The sequence below is a fragment of the Grammomys surdaster genome, unplaced genomic scaffold (genome assembly GCF_004785775.1).
Source record: "Grammomys surdaster isolate TR1022 unplaced genomic scaffold, NIH_TR_1.0 143, whole genome shotgun sequence".
NCBI classification, from domain to species: domain Eukaryota; kingdom Metazoa; phylum Chordata; class Mammalia; order Rodentia; family Muridae; genus Grammomys; species Grammomys surdaster.
Genome location: NW_021604601.1, coordinates 353,473 through 369,149, shown reverse-complemented (window position 1 = coordinate 369,149; position 15,677 = coordinate 353,473). Strand labels below are relative to the sequence as shown.

The window sequence follows — 15,677 nt, the reverse complement described above, 5'->3', positions numbered from 1 at the left end:
GTCTCAGGGTTTGAACTCACTCTGATGTCAGCTCAGGAGCAGGCATTTTTTCCAGCTGAATCATCCCACTGGTCTTGTATTTTGTCATTTAAATAAGGCTTTGAATCATAATCTAAAGTTTATTTTGATGCATGTGCTGAGGAAGAATCTGGTTTCTGTTTTGTAGTTTGGTGTCATGGACTTGAAGCCACACAGACCACTCTGCTATTCATTCATCTGTGTAATCTCAAGCCAATGGACATCTATGCTTCAGTCTCTTTCTATGTAAATGAGGAGTCGTCTTGCTTAACCTTATCTGACAAAGACAGTGTGAGAATAAATGAGCCCAAGTAACGCCGAGACTGCATCTCAGTGACAGAGTGCTAGCTTCCCTGTGCAAAGCCCCGGGCTCAATCCTTAGCACTGCCCAATAAAGACATTTACAAAATGCTTTAAAAAGAAACACATGTGCTTATAAAAAGCATCTGGTCTATGTGAAATGCTCAGTCAACGGCTATTACTGTTTTGAGTATAAGTCCACTTATTTTTTTTGTATGTCTGTGGTACAAGGGTTCAATGTCAGGCCTCCGTTCCCAACTCAAAAATCTGTGGCTTTCGATGACTGACAGTCTCCCTATATATCTTAGACTAGCTTTGAACTCATGATCTTTATGCCCCAATCCTGAGTGTTTTACTGTTTGGTGTGCGTGTGTGTGTGTGTACATGCGTGCCACGCCATGTCTGTGGAGGCCTTGGCAGTCTTCCCCTCTATCTTGTTGATCTTGTTGTTTCTGCTGTTTAAAGCATACCCCCAGGACAGCTGGTAGCAATTCCAGGCTATTCTCCTGTCTCTGCCTCCCATCTCCACTTTAGGGGTGCTGGGATTACAGATGTGTACCACCACATCTGGCTTTTTATGTGGGCTCCGGGGATGAAACTCAGGTTGTCAGACTTGCATAGCAAACACTTTTAGTGGCGTTCCTATCTCAGCAGCCCTGCTTTGGTTTTGAGTCCCCTCCTGTCCCAGCATCTAAAGCCCTAGCCCATGAGTGTGTAACTCCACACCTGACTTAAACATAATCTATGACGGAAATAAGCTTACCACAATTGGCCGTGACAAAGCCCAGCACCTAGAAAACTCTGGCAAATTGCAGAGACAAACAGGGTGTTGTGGAACACATCTTTAATCCCGCACTCAGGAGGCAGAAGCAGGAAGGAGACTCTCTGTGAGGTGGAGGTTAGTAGGTTTACAGAGAGTTCCAGGTCAGCTAAGGCTACACACTGAGACCAAGTTTCTAAAGCAAAACAATGTCACAGAGACTAGCAAAACCACCATCGCAGTCAACAACAGGAGTGTGTGTGCTCATCCCCCGCACAGAATGAGGGGCTGGAAAGGTGGCTGAGCTGCTTAGAGTAATTGCTGCTCTCGGAGGTGACCAGGGTTCAACTTCTACCACCTCTAGGGCACCTCGCAAATATCTATAAGTCTAGTTTCAGAAGATTTGATCCTCTCTTCTGAACATACATTCATACATGCATACATACACATATGCATACAGGCAAAACAGTCATACATATAAAATAAAAAACAGTTCAATTATTAATTATTATGTACGCTCACACACAGGCTGTTTGCTTAAGGTTTAGGAAAAAACTTTTTTTTATCTTTTCATTTCTGGGCCATCAGATACCACAGCTTGTGAAAACTGATTATCTACTCCAGTGCAGGGCCGTTGGCCAGATCCGAATGTGGGAATGTCTAGCCTTCCAAAGATCAGCCAGCCTTTCTCAGCCTTGTGAGGAACATGGGACAGAAACAATGGTCCTGCAGGGCACTCTGTAGCTTTCTATTTTCTTTGTATAATCCCAGCTACTGAATTCGCTCCCCTACTATACCAGTGGTTCTCAACACGTGGGTCTTGACCCCTTTCGGGCTTCAACAACCCTTTCACGGGAGACAAATATCCTGCATAACTGATGTACATTATGATTCAAAACATTAGCAAAAATGCAGTTATGAAGTAGCAATGAAAATGATTTTATGGTTGGGGGGGTCACCCCATCATGAGTGGAGTAATGCATAGCTTTAACAGACCACTCTTGACTCTGGAGGACCTGCCTTTCTTTCTTTCTTTTTTTTTGGTTTTTCTAGACAGGGTTTCTCTGTGTAGCTCTGGCTGTCCTGGAACTCACTCTGTAGATCAGGCTGGCCTCAGAAATCTGCCTGCCTCTGCCTCCCAAGTGCTGGGATTAAAGGCGTGCGCCACCACCGCCCGGCATAGACCTGCCTTTCTTAGAATCCAGAGACTCTTAGATTTTCAGAGAGACCCAAGGGAAATGTGAGGTGGTCCATGATAGTACCTCTATTCCTAAGAGATGCTATGAACCAGAAGACGCAAGGACTGATGGTCACTAACGGGGGAACTAGGATGAGCACAGGCAACGATGAGAGGTGTTGCACATGCTACATGAAACCCTGGGAACCTAAGTCAATGGCACCGGCTTGCGATTACATCTGAGCCCTGGCCACACTGCTTAGAAACATAGGTTCCAAGGCTCATCCCAGTATCCTCTGCTGGCCTCTGGCCAAAATTGCTACAGAAGCTTTTCTTGAGCTCCACAATACTCGCCCCACAAGAAAGGTACCAAGCTTACCATGGCCTCACTCTGACCCCTGTCCTAAAACATGTTCGAGTTCTAACTTCTTTTATCTGTGAACATACCTTTATTTGGAAATTATCTCTGTAAAAGTCACCCAGGTAAGATGGAGTTGTACAGCCCTGAGTGGGCCCTGATGTAAACGAATCTTTATTCGACAAGGGGGAGACTGAGACACAGAGATGCAGGGTAAAGGCCATATGAAGACAGAGGCCAAGCTTAAAGTGATGTAGCTGTAAGCCAAGGAACACACCAGAAGCTAGCAAGAATCATTGGCACCTTCAACCGGCTACTGTGTGTTGTGGCATCATGTGTCCACCCATGTAGAGGCTATGAAGTGGACACGGGATATAACACAGGCTGTCAAACAAACCAAGATCGTGGTGAGACATATTGTGTAATTTCCTGTAATCATGCAAGGGGAAAGACTATGAATCTGTGCTTTTGATTTGTGAATAGTAGATGATTATCAATGTAACAGTAAAACAATCCTAAAGCTAAAAATATCTGCCATTCGCTGAGATTTCAGTAAGGCAAGGCTCGATGCTGCATGCCGTGTGTGTAGAGATGACCTGGACAGGGCAGCTCCGCCCAAGACAGTATGAGGTGGCCCACTGAGGGACTGGAGACCGTGTTAACTGATCCTGCCTCCATTGTATCAAAGTTTTACCCAAACCACATCCATCTGTAGTCATTCCAGACCCTTGGATTGCTTGCTCTCTGCAGTAACTGTGCAACAGAGACTGTAGACTTTTTATGATTTTTATTATTATTATTATTATTGATGGGAGGCCCACTCTATGTCTCAAATCCATGCCTCGGCTTCCACAGCACCTCCTCTGGGAAAGTGACTTGGATTAAGTCTGGTTTGGGGTTGCATGAGGCATGGATATGGGATGAATTATGTTCAAAGCAACGGGGGGGGGGGGGCTGTGGTACCTCCCAGTTGGAGTACTTATAACCAGTTCCCATTTTCCTTGGCTACACTGTGGCATTTCTTCCTTCGGAACATGCTTGACTTCTCTAATGCCTGGGAATCCAGTGTAGGCTTTCTGGACTTGTTTCCCACCCCCTCCTGTCTTTTGGCCCTTCCTTTCTCTTTTTGATCAGCCCATCACCCCATGCTCCCTTAGCTTTCTGCTCCTACAGCTGGCACAAACCTTTGTTTCTGACTCAAGCTTCCCAACTGTAAACCAAAGTCTCTCCGCACCAAGGAAACAGTACAAAGCAAAACTGTTTTCAGGAACCAAGGGTCACTGTGGTAGAGTTCTAGAATTCTAGCAACGTTCCCCAACTTCTCTTTTTATACACACGATTGCTGGTATGTTACTGTGTGTGAAATCTTTCTTGTGTGTTAGCTTTCCCAGCAATCCAAAGTAAATTCCATCAACACAGATTTTTAAAAAATCATTAAGTTGGCTGGGCAGTGGCAAACACCTTTAATCTCAGAACAACTCAGAAGGTAAAGGCAGTCTGATCTTTGTATTCGAGGCCAGCCTGGTCTACTGAGCAAGTTCCGGTACAGCCAGAAAAACCTTGTCTCAAAAAAAAAAAAATCATTACATATATTTAGTGTGTGTCTGGTTGCTCATGTGCCAGTGTGGTTGTGGAAGTCACAGGACAACATTTAGGGCCCAGGGGTCAAATTCAGGCTTGGTGACATATGCCTTTACTGGATGAGGCACCTCACAGCCCTTGAACTACCATTTTTAAATTGCACAATGAAAACATTCAACAGCCCACCCATCTGCCTGCTCAAATGAACAGGGGATAGGAGAAGAAGCAAGACATAAAACTGCAAACTCTGGGCATCACTCTCATTTCCCAGACCTGAGTTACAAACACGGGGGAATACAGATCAGCAAGAATAACTGATGGTATTTGCTTTGAAATGGAGACAGTTTTAAAAACGAAGGGGATCTCCACATGTTCATCTAACAGGAAACAACCTTCTCTCAAATTTCCCATCAAAGCATGGTCTCCTAGCAACAGCCACTGAAAGGTAAAGCTTCTGAGATTTCGATTTTACTATCTGTTATGTATTCTTTGTGACTCAACCTTCAAGGTATGAAATGTCAACCTGAGATTAAGTTTCCACTGACCAAAAAATGCAGTTTATTAAAGGAACTGGTACAACTGATGAAACAACATGTAGGTTCTCACTCAGCCTACTAAAGAACTAGTAAAGTTCTGGCCAAGGTCTTTGAAAATTCAACTGGTAAAAGATTAACAGCCTAAAGTGAAGTTGTATTAACAAACAATTAGGGGTCTGAAGTAACTATTTTAATGCAAAATATACTTTTTTTTTTCAAAAGTCAATGGAAAATCACTGAAGACTGATTCCGTCGAATGCAATGAGAGGTAGAAGGTTCTCAGCATGCACAAGGCCCTCTGTTCAGTGCCAGCACCTAAAGGAAAAAGGTAGTCCACTTAACACCTAAAGAAGCCAAATCTGAGACAGGAATTATGGGTCACTTTACCCAGATATAAGCAGTAGTAATCCAGATCTAAGTCTGCCCTGTATCTAATCAAAGTACAACACAATGTTATGATTAAACTTATAATAAAATCACCTAGTGAGGCTGGGCATAGTGGTGCATACCCTTAACCCCAGCATTCAGAAGGCAGAGACAGGCACATCTCTTATGAGTTCAAGGCCAAGGGCCTGGACTACATAGTGAGTTCCAGGCCAACCAAGGACACACAGTCTCAAAAACCAACAAAAATCACATGGTGAAGTAGCTGGGAATGGAACTCAGTTGATAGAGGGCTTGTCTAACACCCACAAAGCCTTAGGGTCAGTCCTCAAAAACCACATAAAATAGGCCTGGTGGTACACATTTATAATACCAGCTCTCTGAAGGTTTGACAGGAGGATCAGAAGTTTAGCATCATACTCAGCTAGGTTTGAGGCCAGGCTGGGTTATAAATAACCCCATTAAAATAAAATAAAATAAGGAAAAAAAATCACCTTGTGAAAACCACAGCTTCTCAAAAGAAATGCTCATATATTGTCTTTGGGAATGTGAATTATAGTCATTACGGAAAACAGTAGAGATATTTTGGGGAGACGAACCCTGAAGACAGTAGTACTACTATGGATCCAGCAGGCTAATAGGTTCCAATTCACTTACCAAATTGCGGTCTGTGCTCCCAGCTCAGCTACAATGCCACACTAATCACAACAGCGCAGACACAGGCTAGATACACTTGCCTATCAACACAATATGGAGAAAACATGTCATATATATACAACAGGGCATTACTTATCCTTTAGGAAGGAAGCTCTTTTGCAACATGGATGAACCTGGAAGACAATACTGAGTGATATAAGCCAGGAACAGAAACATAAATTCTATGTGATCTCATTTTTATGGGAGTCTACAAAAGTCAAACTCAGGAACGAAATGACTTCAGGCCCCAGGGCAGTGGTTCTCAACCTGTGGGTCACAATCCATTTGGGAGCCAAATGAGCTCTTCACAGGGGTTGCCTAAGACTATTGGTAAACACAGATATTTACAATTCATAATAGCACCAAGATTAATAATTTTATGGTTGGGGGTCACCCAACAGGAACTGAAGCGTCGCATAGGAAGGTTGAGAAGCACTGCCCTAGGGCATAGTGATGAAAAATAAAGGAGGTTTGGGTCAAAGAGTATATGGTTTTTACTAAATGAAAAGAAGGCATGTCTGTAAAGTATTGTAGGGCGTGCAAGCTACAATTAATAATAATGATTAGATTTCAAAAATTCCTGAGAGCAAACTTTGGCAAAAAGAAAGAAAAAAGTGAGCTGACAGATATTTGTAAATGGATTTACTTGTTCCAGAATATGAACATATATCAAACATATTATAACCCCATAAGCATATAAAATTACTGTCAAATACATAGGAAAAATAAAACAGCTTCTTATACTTTGCAAACAAACATATGTTTTCCTTGAAACGCTTGGTGCATAAAGTTCCCATTCCAATACTCCAGTGCTCTTACATCGAGTCTCGGCTGTCAGTGGGCAACTCCTCACTGCTCCCGGCTTGTCTCTTGCTCACTCTTCTAGAACGTTTTAGACTCATCTGTGTAAGCAACACCTACAGTTCTGTATGCAGGACAGCTGTTTGAGTGTGTGTGTGTGTGTGTGTGTGAGTGTGAGTGTGTGCGCACACCAGTCTGTACAGTCTGTGGAGGCAAGAGGTCAGTGCCAAGTGTCTTCCTCAGTTACTCTCACTGAGAAAAGGGTTCTCACTACCTGGAGCTTCGCCTGCTCCTGTCTCCCCAGTGCTCCTGCCTCCCCACTGCTGGATTACTCGTAAGCACCGGCACACCTGGGTATGTGGGGAGGATCTGAACTCAGTCCTGTGCTGGTGAAGAAGCACTGTACTAACTGAGCCATCTCCCCAGAAAAGATACTAGCTTCTGATGTAATTAAGCCTTTTCTATTGGTGGTCAAAATATGTACAATAATGGAACAAATGTGTTCTAAGCTGTATGGTAAACTGGTACTCTTGTGGCTATCCCTGCCCCCATACAAATTCACATACCAGGTAAATTACAACAACCATAACTATAAATGCATCAAAAACTCAAACCACATGGCCAGATAGTGCCATGCCCAGTTGAAATGTTCACAGTGGCATTCCTTAGATAGCAAACACTAACAACCAACCTAAAAGTCCATCAACAGATCAACTGCATTATATTCACAACTACATAACAATAAAAATAAATGGACTCTTAAAAAAACAAGTCACAAAAGCAAACATACATTGTGCCATTTGTATAAAATTCAAAAACATACAATATTAACAGCAGGGCAAACACAACTCAGAATAATTCCTGCAAGAAGGGACACATGAAACTTTCATAGTGAGTGACACTTTATCTCTTATGTTGCAGCCAGGTACACAAACACTTTCATTTTCTAGGTTTTATGTCTTATATACAAGTTTATGGACTTCTGTGATATGAAATGATTCATTTTTAAAAGACTGAAACTATGAAAGATGTTAAATATTAATGTTTCCATGTATGTATAACAATAAAATTTGTATAAAAACGTATACACCAAACGCCTCCCTTTCTTCCAGAGCCCCACACCATCAAGTGTAACCTGAAAGGCAACAATGTTATCACAGAAACTGCAGTCGCCTGCACACCCCAAGTCAGGCCGGAGCAGACCTGCTACATTCAGTCTGCTTCCTCTCTGCTCATCTATACTTGGATTTTTCTTTATCTTTGGATTTCTTTGGACTTCTGCTTCGGTCCCTCTTTCTGCTCTTTTCCCTCTCGTAAGGATCTGTCTGGTACTTGGGTTTGTGGCTGTTGCTATAGTGACCATCCCTTTCTCGAGATCGGCTACGACTGCGGTTCTGACGTCGGTCTCTCTTTTCATTCTTCTGTTTCTCCCAACAGCTTTCTTCTTCTTCATAATGGCCAAAACCCATTTCCCTGTAGATATCCTGTCAAAGAAACGCAGTGTTAAAGTCAATCAGTAAAATAATCATCTATGGGTTCTGTCAATTCATGAAGCCCAGAAAAATCTGCCATTGCAAGCCATTGCACCAGCTCAAATTCATTCTTTTATCTTTTACTATTGTTTTTGGCAGCCTGAACTGGTAATAATAAACTCATTCATTTCTTTAGCCTCAGCTTCTCTCAGTCACCCTCCCTAATGGTTTCAGTGTGTGTACCATCACTAATACTAGATTCTCATAAACTACAATAAAGCAAATAACTCAGAAGAGTTAACCTTTTCTTCAAGGTCTACTTGGTTCACATCTATTTCAGTTGACCTGAAAGATCAGTCCCGAAACCAGGGAGCTGAAGCAGCCACATAAACACTGACAGGTCTTGTCTGTTTTCCTAATAGAGTCTGTGGAACGAGCCAGGGCTTCACACATGCCAGGGAAGTATTCCACGACACCCCCAGCCCTAGTGCAAAGCCCAGTGTGCTAATAATATAAAGCCATACTCCACTTCTCGTTCTCCACTCCCCCAGACTGTGGTTCCATCACTGAACTGCAGGGAAACTAGTAAAGTCTCCTAATAAGTCTACATGAAGGTATCACTCAAAACAGCAGGAAGAGAGTTAGGTGTGCCAGCCCTGGTTAACTTTAAAGTGTTTTATAATGTCATATCTCTATATCTTCTAATACATTTTCTATGGTCAGACTGAGCTAATACATGTGTTAACACTCTTAGTAGGTCAGACATTTAAGGTGGTGCATGCCTTTAATCCCAGCATTTAGGAGGCAGAGACAGGAGGAACTCTATGAGTTTAAGACTAGTTTGATATACATAGCAACTTTCAGGACAGCCAAGGCTACACAGTGAGTCTCTGCCCTCAGACAAAGAAAAATATCCTATTCGTACAAGTGAATTAGGAAATAGTGCATGCTGTCAAGAGAATAAAATGGTCTATCTGGGCTGGAGGTGCAGAGGTAGACCTATTAGGAGTGTTACTTGGCAGGGCCATAGCTCTCAGTTCAGTTTCCAGTTCAACCCCCCAAACATGGGTATTTGGAGAACTGACACCCATTTTGACTATTTCAACTAGATACTGCTCAAGTTCCTGTAACCTAGTAAAAATCCAAAACCTCAACAACACCAAACAACCTATGGAATTAAGGCATAAGGTAAAAAATTAAACACACAAGTTTCTGAACTGAATCTCAAGGCTGCCACTCAACAAGCAACAATTTAAAGAAGTTAAAGCTCCCTTCAGAAGCTAAACTCTCCCAGCAAACAGCAGCAAATAGGAAAATCTTAGCTACACTTACAGCTTGTACTGAAATTCCCGTTAGTAATTACGTCTTTGAGACTGAAATAGAAAGTAGCAATGCTGAGCGTCCTTACCAAGAAAAGGAATTAATATAGCTATATTATCAAATCAAACTATGAAATCCAAAAGACTTACTTTAATGTACTTACATGGAAAAGGGTAGAAAAATATATTTTAGAATCTAACACTTTTATAGTTACAATCTCCATAAATCATTTTAAAACTTAAGAGTGGGTGTCAGAGGACAACTCTCACTGGGGACATTTCCTTCCACTGTGCCGAGGCTGGGCCTGCACTGTCGTCATTTCTGCTAGGTTGGAGTAGCATGTCCCCATGCTGGTCCTCAAGTTTCTGGGGGATTTTCCTGTTTCTACTTTCCACATCAACACAGAAGTACAGAGATTACAGATGTGTGCCATAAAAGCATGTTGTTTTGTTTTTCTTTTTAAAGGGAGGTTCCAGAGACTGGACTCAGGTCATTAGATTTGCATGGCAAGTGCTTTTTACCCACCGAGCCACCTCTTCAGCCTTTAAATAAAAAAACCCAAAAAACCAAAAAAAACTGCTAACAGCATTTCTTTCTTCTTACTGCATGCCAAAAAACAAAACAAAACAAAAAATAAAAAACAAAAAAAAAAAGAAGAAGAAGAAAAAGAAAAAGAAAAAAGAAAAAAGATTGCCTCTGTAAAGTCTTACTTAAGTAGTCAGAAAGTAGGCTAGGGAGATGGCTCAGTTGTAAAGTGCCTGCATACCAGGACAATGGTCTGAGCTCAGATACAGAACCCGTGTGAAACGTCAGGTGAGGTGGCATGTGCCTGTGATCCTAGCAAGGCTGGAACAATGACAAACAGATCAGCCAATCAGCGAGCGCTGAGCTCAGGTAGAGATGCTGTCCCAAAGAAAACAAGATAGAGTACAACAGAGGAAGACACTTAACTTGAACCTCTGGCCTACACACACACACACACACACACACACACTCACACACTCACACACTCACACACCCAGATACATATACACCTGTACAGAAATGCAAAAAAAATATAAATATACATTTAAAAATATTTACAAAGTAGGGTAAAAAGGTTCCTAACAGTGGGGAACTTAAAACATGCAGTGTTTGCATTTCTCTAAACCTATGATTATCTCTCTCAGGCCTGGATTCACTTACTGACATAAATGCACGCTTGAACGCCTGTAGCTAAAAGCAACACGTGGAGAAGGGGCTTAAAAGGCTTTAGTAGAAAACATGTTAAATATTCATAGGAATTTGACATGATGTCTATTTTAAAAGATTGGGGTGACCTAGAACTAAACTAACAGAAACTAAGAGAAAGGAATTGGGCTGTGGAGATAGCTTAGCGGGAAATAGCTTATAGGCCAAGCACTGTGGGCTGGCAGAGACAGGAGGATCGCCCAAGTTTGTGGACTACCAGTCTAGCTGCAGGTTTGGTAAGAGACCCTGATGTAAAGGAATAAGGTGAAGAGTGACAGAGTAGATCACCTGGAATACTGCAGTATGGGTCAATTCTACTAGAATAACAAAGGACTAAGGAAAGAAGAGGAATGAGAATATATTCCTGGTAAAAAGAACAGCAGCAGACTGTGAATCTGATATAAATCATGGTTCCATGGCATACTATCCGTTGTGAGATGGGGGTAAAAGACCTTACCTTACATTTTTCAGACAAAACAGTCTTTATTCCTTTTCTTTTTACATATTTATTTGAATAACACCTGAAGGAATGGATCAAGATAGTTTAAAATCTAAAACAGGACGTGAGTGATGACAATCTTTAAATAGCTAACAGGCTAAAGAGAGACCATGGCTCTGTTAGATGACACTGGGGAGTAGGAGTGCATGCTGTCTATGAGTATTTATCAAATATATACTTACTAAAATAATTTAGATCTAGGAAGATATTGAGTACCTGTATTCAAATCTTCAGCATTCACACAAGCCATGTGTGAGTACAGCTCTTTAACCCCAGAGCTGGGCCTGAGGGAACATAATGATTTTGGGAGCCCTATAGCCAGCCAGCCTGGCCAAAACAGCAATACCAAGTTCAATGATAGACTATCTCAAAAAAAAAATAAAGTAGGAAGCTTACACAGGCAAATATAATTGAACATCCATGTTAACACACACACAGACACACACACAGACACACAGACACACACACACACAGACACAGAGAGAGAGAGAGAGAGAGAGAGAGAGAGAGAGAGAGAGAGAGAGAAAGAGAAAGAGAGAGAGAGAGAGAACACTGTTAACTGAAAACCAATATAAAAGATATCATCATCTACAAGAGAAAGAAAAAGGGGGGGGATGGGATAAGGTTCAAGTTTCACTTTATATGTGTACTAGTCTGTAGGTTTCTTTCTTTCTCTTTCTTTCTTTTTTCTTTCCTTCCCCTTCTCTTCCTCCTCCTCCTCCTCTTCTTCTTCTTCTTCTTCTTTTTTTTTTAACTCAGAGCCTCACTATGTAACTCACCCTGGCTTCAAACTCTTGACCTTCTTGCCTCAGATTCCCAAGCACTACAGTTATAGATGTGTACTATCATAGTGTTCAGTTAGATTTTATGTTTGAATCTTATTGTTTTAAAAAACTACAAGCCATTTAATCACACTACCTGGGAGGCAGACAAGCAGATCTCTGTGAGTTTGAAGCCAGCCTGGTTTACATAACGAGTTCCAGGCCAGCTAGGGTTACACAGTGAGATCCTGTCTCAAAACAAAGCAAGCCACAAAACAAAACTATAAACCAAAACAATGTTTTGCACAATCCATTAACATGAAACAGAAAATGAGACCCATTACCTGAAATAGGAACCAAACCAATGTCATAGCCACAAGGAGACCTGTAAGTGACCTTAAAGCTGCACCTTGACAGTACTAGCCGAAGTAATGAGATTAGCCAGACATAAAAAATGTTTGCACACACTTGCCCACATTTATTGTAACAACCTGTCTGAGAAGTATCTCCTTCCTCAAGGAAGGAAACTGTGACTCAAAGTTAACTTGCCCAGGTCACATCAATGACGTGCAGTGCAGAATTGTCATGCTTAACTCTCCTGACAGCAAAGCCTTGACTCTGCTTACCCTAACATGTCTGTGTCTCTGCTTCACAGGCTTACTCTCCTGTGTTCCCTCCTCCTCACCTCAGTCTACCAAAATCTTTCTCATTCACCAAGACCATCTCAAATGACTAACGTGAAATAAAATAAAAGCATGCAGTCAAGATGAAATGGCTTTTAAAAAAATTCTATTTTATGTATGTGAGTATACTGTAGCTGTCTTCAGACACACCAGAAGAGGGCATCAGATCCCATTACAGACGGTTGTGAGCCACCATGTAGTTGCTGGGACTTGAACTCAGGACCTCTGAAGGAGCAGTCAGTGCTCTTAACCACTGAGCCATCTCTCCAGCCCCTGGAATGGCTTTTGAAAAATTTAACAAAGAGTTAAAGTAGGCTAGAAATTATTTCCTTTCATTATTACTATTTTATGAAATATGCTGCTCAGGAGAGCTTTGGCGAATTTTTTAACTATGAGATCAATTTTTATTTTACATCTACAAAACAGACAGGACATAAAAACTTCAAAGGCTAGCCAGAGGTTAAGAGCTCATGGCTGTCATCCTATCAATTGGAAGGCAAAGAGGATCCGTTCAAGGACAGCTGCTGCCACAAATCAAGTTCAAGACCAACCAGGACTACCAAAAACCCTGTCAGTAAACAAACAAGCCAAAGGAATCTTCCAACCCACTGGCAGTGCTGCACATAAAATACATGCTGATCACCAATGTTTATTGTAGCACCATTCACGATAGCTGTTATAGACACAACTAAGTGTCTAACAACAGAGGAATGGGTGAGGACAACGTGAACAGCCACAAAGGAAAACTCCTCAGCCCCAAAGTGTGATGTCTGTGTAGTAAACGAATGCAACTGGACAGTCATAGTCAGCAAATGACGTCAGTCTCAGAAAGACAACCCGTGTAAGTCTTCTCGTATTTGTGGTTCTAGATTTTATATAGGCATGTACATATAGATTAAATATAGGGGAACAAGGGGACTACTAGGGAGTGGAGGGAATATTTGCCATATACAATACATACACATAAGAAGATTTAAAATGAAATCAAGAGGCTGGAGAGGTTGTGACTCAGACAGGAGTGCTGACTGGACAAGCATGAGGAACTGTGTCAAGGCAAGGTCACAAGATTTAACCAGAGTACTAAGGGGAGTGGAGGCAGGAGGATTCCATGTTCAGTGAGACCCTGTCCCAAGGGAATAAGCTGGCGAGTGATAAAACAGGTCAGAGTGTCCTCCTGGGCCTCTCTGCATGTATAACCCCATGCACATGCACATGCACTACACACAAGTATACATACACATAACCTTTTAACTTAGTTTGTAAAGTGCTGAGGGGCTGGAAGATGCTCAGCACTTAAGAGGACTTAATGGCCTTCCAGAGGACCCATGTTCATTCCCATCGCCTACGTAAGGTTGCCACATAACTGCTTGTAACTCCAGCTCCAGGGGATCCAATACCCTCTTCTGACCTTCAATGGCAAGTACCATATATTTACAGACATATATGGATAAAATAATAACAAATCCTTTGAAAAGTATTGAGAAATTAAGCTAGCAATTGAGAAACAATTTTTCAACATAGATACGTTTGATTTTTTAATGAAAATGAGTATCCACAGGTAAGGAATTCACTCTTGATTACAATGTAAAAATATATAACAAATTACTCTGAAAACAGTATTTATATCCTGTGGGATACATTTTTTAAAATTAAAGTACATTATTCTGTGTGCCCATTCTATAGCTCAGAGTAAGAATTGCTATTCAAAACTATCTTTTACCTCCTAAATCACATTACCAAGATGCACTGCACAAAACTATAAACTACTGGTTTCTCCATATTTAAGCCTGAATATTAGAAATACCTGATTAGGATTTTTGATTGGCATATAATCTTCATCTTCTTTTTCTTCAGAGCAATGACGTGTTTTCTTTTTGTGTTTTTTACTTGTGTGTGAGTGACTTGATTTTGAGTCTTCTGCCTGCTCATCTAGTATAAGATCGTATTTTGCACTGAAGCATTTAATTAAGGACAAATAGTACAAATGATGGATAAGAAGCAAGCCATAAGAAATATGGCAGATAAGAGAGGCCATAAAGCAAAGAGCATCTGAAAGCACAGAATACATTTCTAAAACATGTAACACACCGTCTTCACTGCAGTCCAGAGAACTGGAAGGGATCCTGGAATCAGCCAGCTAACAATCACCAGGCAGAAGTTATAAGGAGAATAGAAACCAAAATATATTTGTCAATAATGAAAAACTTAATTTAGAAAGTGAGGCACGTCATCAACTAAAGAAACTAAAGGTATTATGAACCCCAATGCCAGACACACTCTACATAAAAGGTGCATTGCACGACTCTCCTTAGGTCAGCTGGGAGACGATTTAGCAATAAACAGTGATGATGTGGAAATTTTTATAAGAATTTATAGCAACTAAAACTGTAAGTTACATGAACACAGATATACACTTTAGAACCATTTTTAGTTATCAGAAAGTAGGAAGAAGCCGGGTGGTGGTGGTGCACGCCTTTAATCCCAGCACTTGGGAGGCAGAGGCAGGCGGATTTCTGAGTTCGAGGCCAGCCTGGTCTACAGAGTGAGTTCCAGGACAGCCAGGGCTCCACAGAGAAACCCTGTCTCGAAAAACCAAACCAAAAAAAAAAAAAAAAGAAAAAAAAAAAAAGAAAGAAAGAAAAAAAGAAAAAAAAAGAAAGTAGGAAGAATGTTTAAAAATATATAATTATATTTTAGTATCATAGCATGATGTAATACAAAAGGAGTTATTAATAATTATTTTTAAATGTAATGAAAACCTATATGAAGACTAAAAGTGAAAAAAAGTTTCAGTCAAACACTGTGTGAGATCCCAGGACTCAGGAGACAAAGCAGGCCGATTTCTGTGAGTTTGAGTTTGTAGCAAGCTCCAGGCTGGTCAGAGTTACACAGTGAGTCCATCTCAAAAGAAGCAAGCAAACAAAACTACACAGACTGGGAAGTTAAGAGCTAAGGATCTTTCTGCTCTATGGATCTATGTTCTGTTCCCAGCACACACATCAGTTAGATTACAACTGCCTGTACTCCAGCTCCAGAGATTCAGCACTCTCCTCTGGCTTCTTCAAGTACTCTCATTTAAACATGGATAACTATGTGTATAA

At 41.2% G+C, this 15,677-nt stretch overlaps 1 protein-coding gene and 1 long non-coding RNA gene across 2 annotated transcripts in view; both read right to left on the bottom strand.

The window, feature by feature from the left end:
- Nucleotides 1-4,728: 4,728 nt before the first annotated feature.
- On the bottom strand, nt 4,729-5,905 carry LOC114618607. The gene is made up of 2 exons (XR_003710977.1): nt 5,772-5,905; nt 4,729-5,045 (listed from the first exon to the last, which is right to left on the bottom strand). It is a non-coding gene; the product is annotated as an uncharacterized LOC114618607 (long non-coding RNA).
- Nucleotides 5,906-6,435: 530 nt separating this feature from the next.
- Nucleotides 6,436-15,677, bottom strand: part of Ppil4 (peptidylprolyl isomerase like 4) — a 30,353-nt gene continuing 21,111 nt past the window's right edge. The window contains exons 12-13 of the mRNA XM_028764386.1: nt 14,381-14,528; nt 6,436-8,095 (exon numbers count right to left, since the gene is read on the bottom strand). Coding sequence (XP_028620219.1) covers nt 7,844-8,095; nt 14,381-14,528 — 400 coding nt within the window. The 3' untranslated portion in view covers nt 6,436-7,843. The remainder of the gene's footprint in view (nt 8,096-14,380; nt 14,529-15,677) is intronic.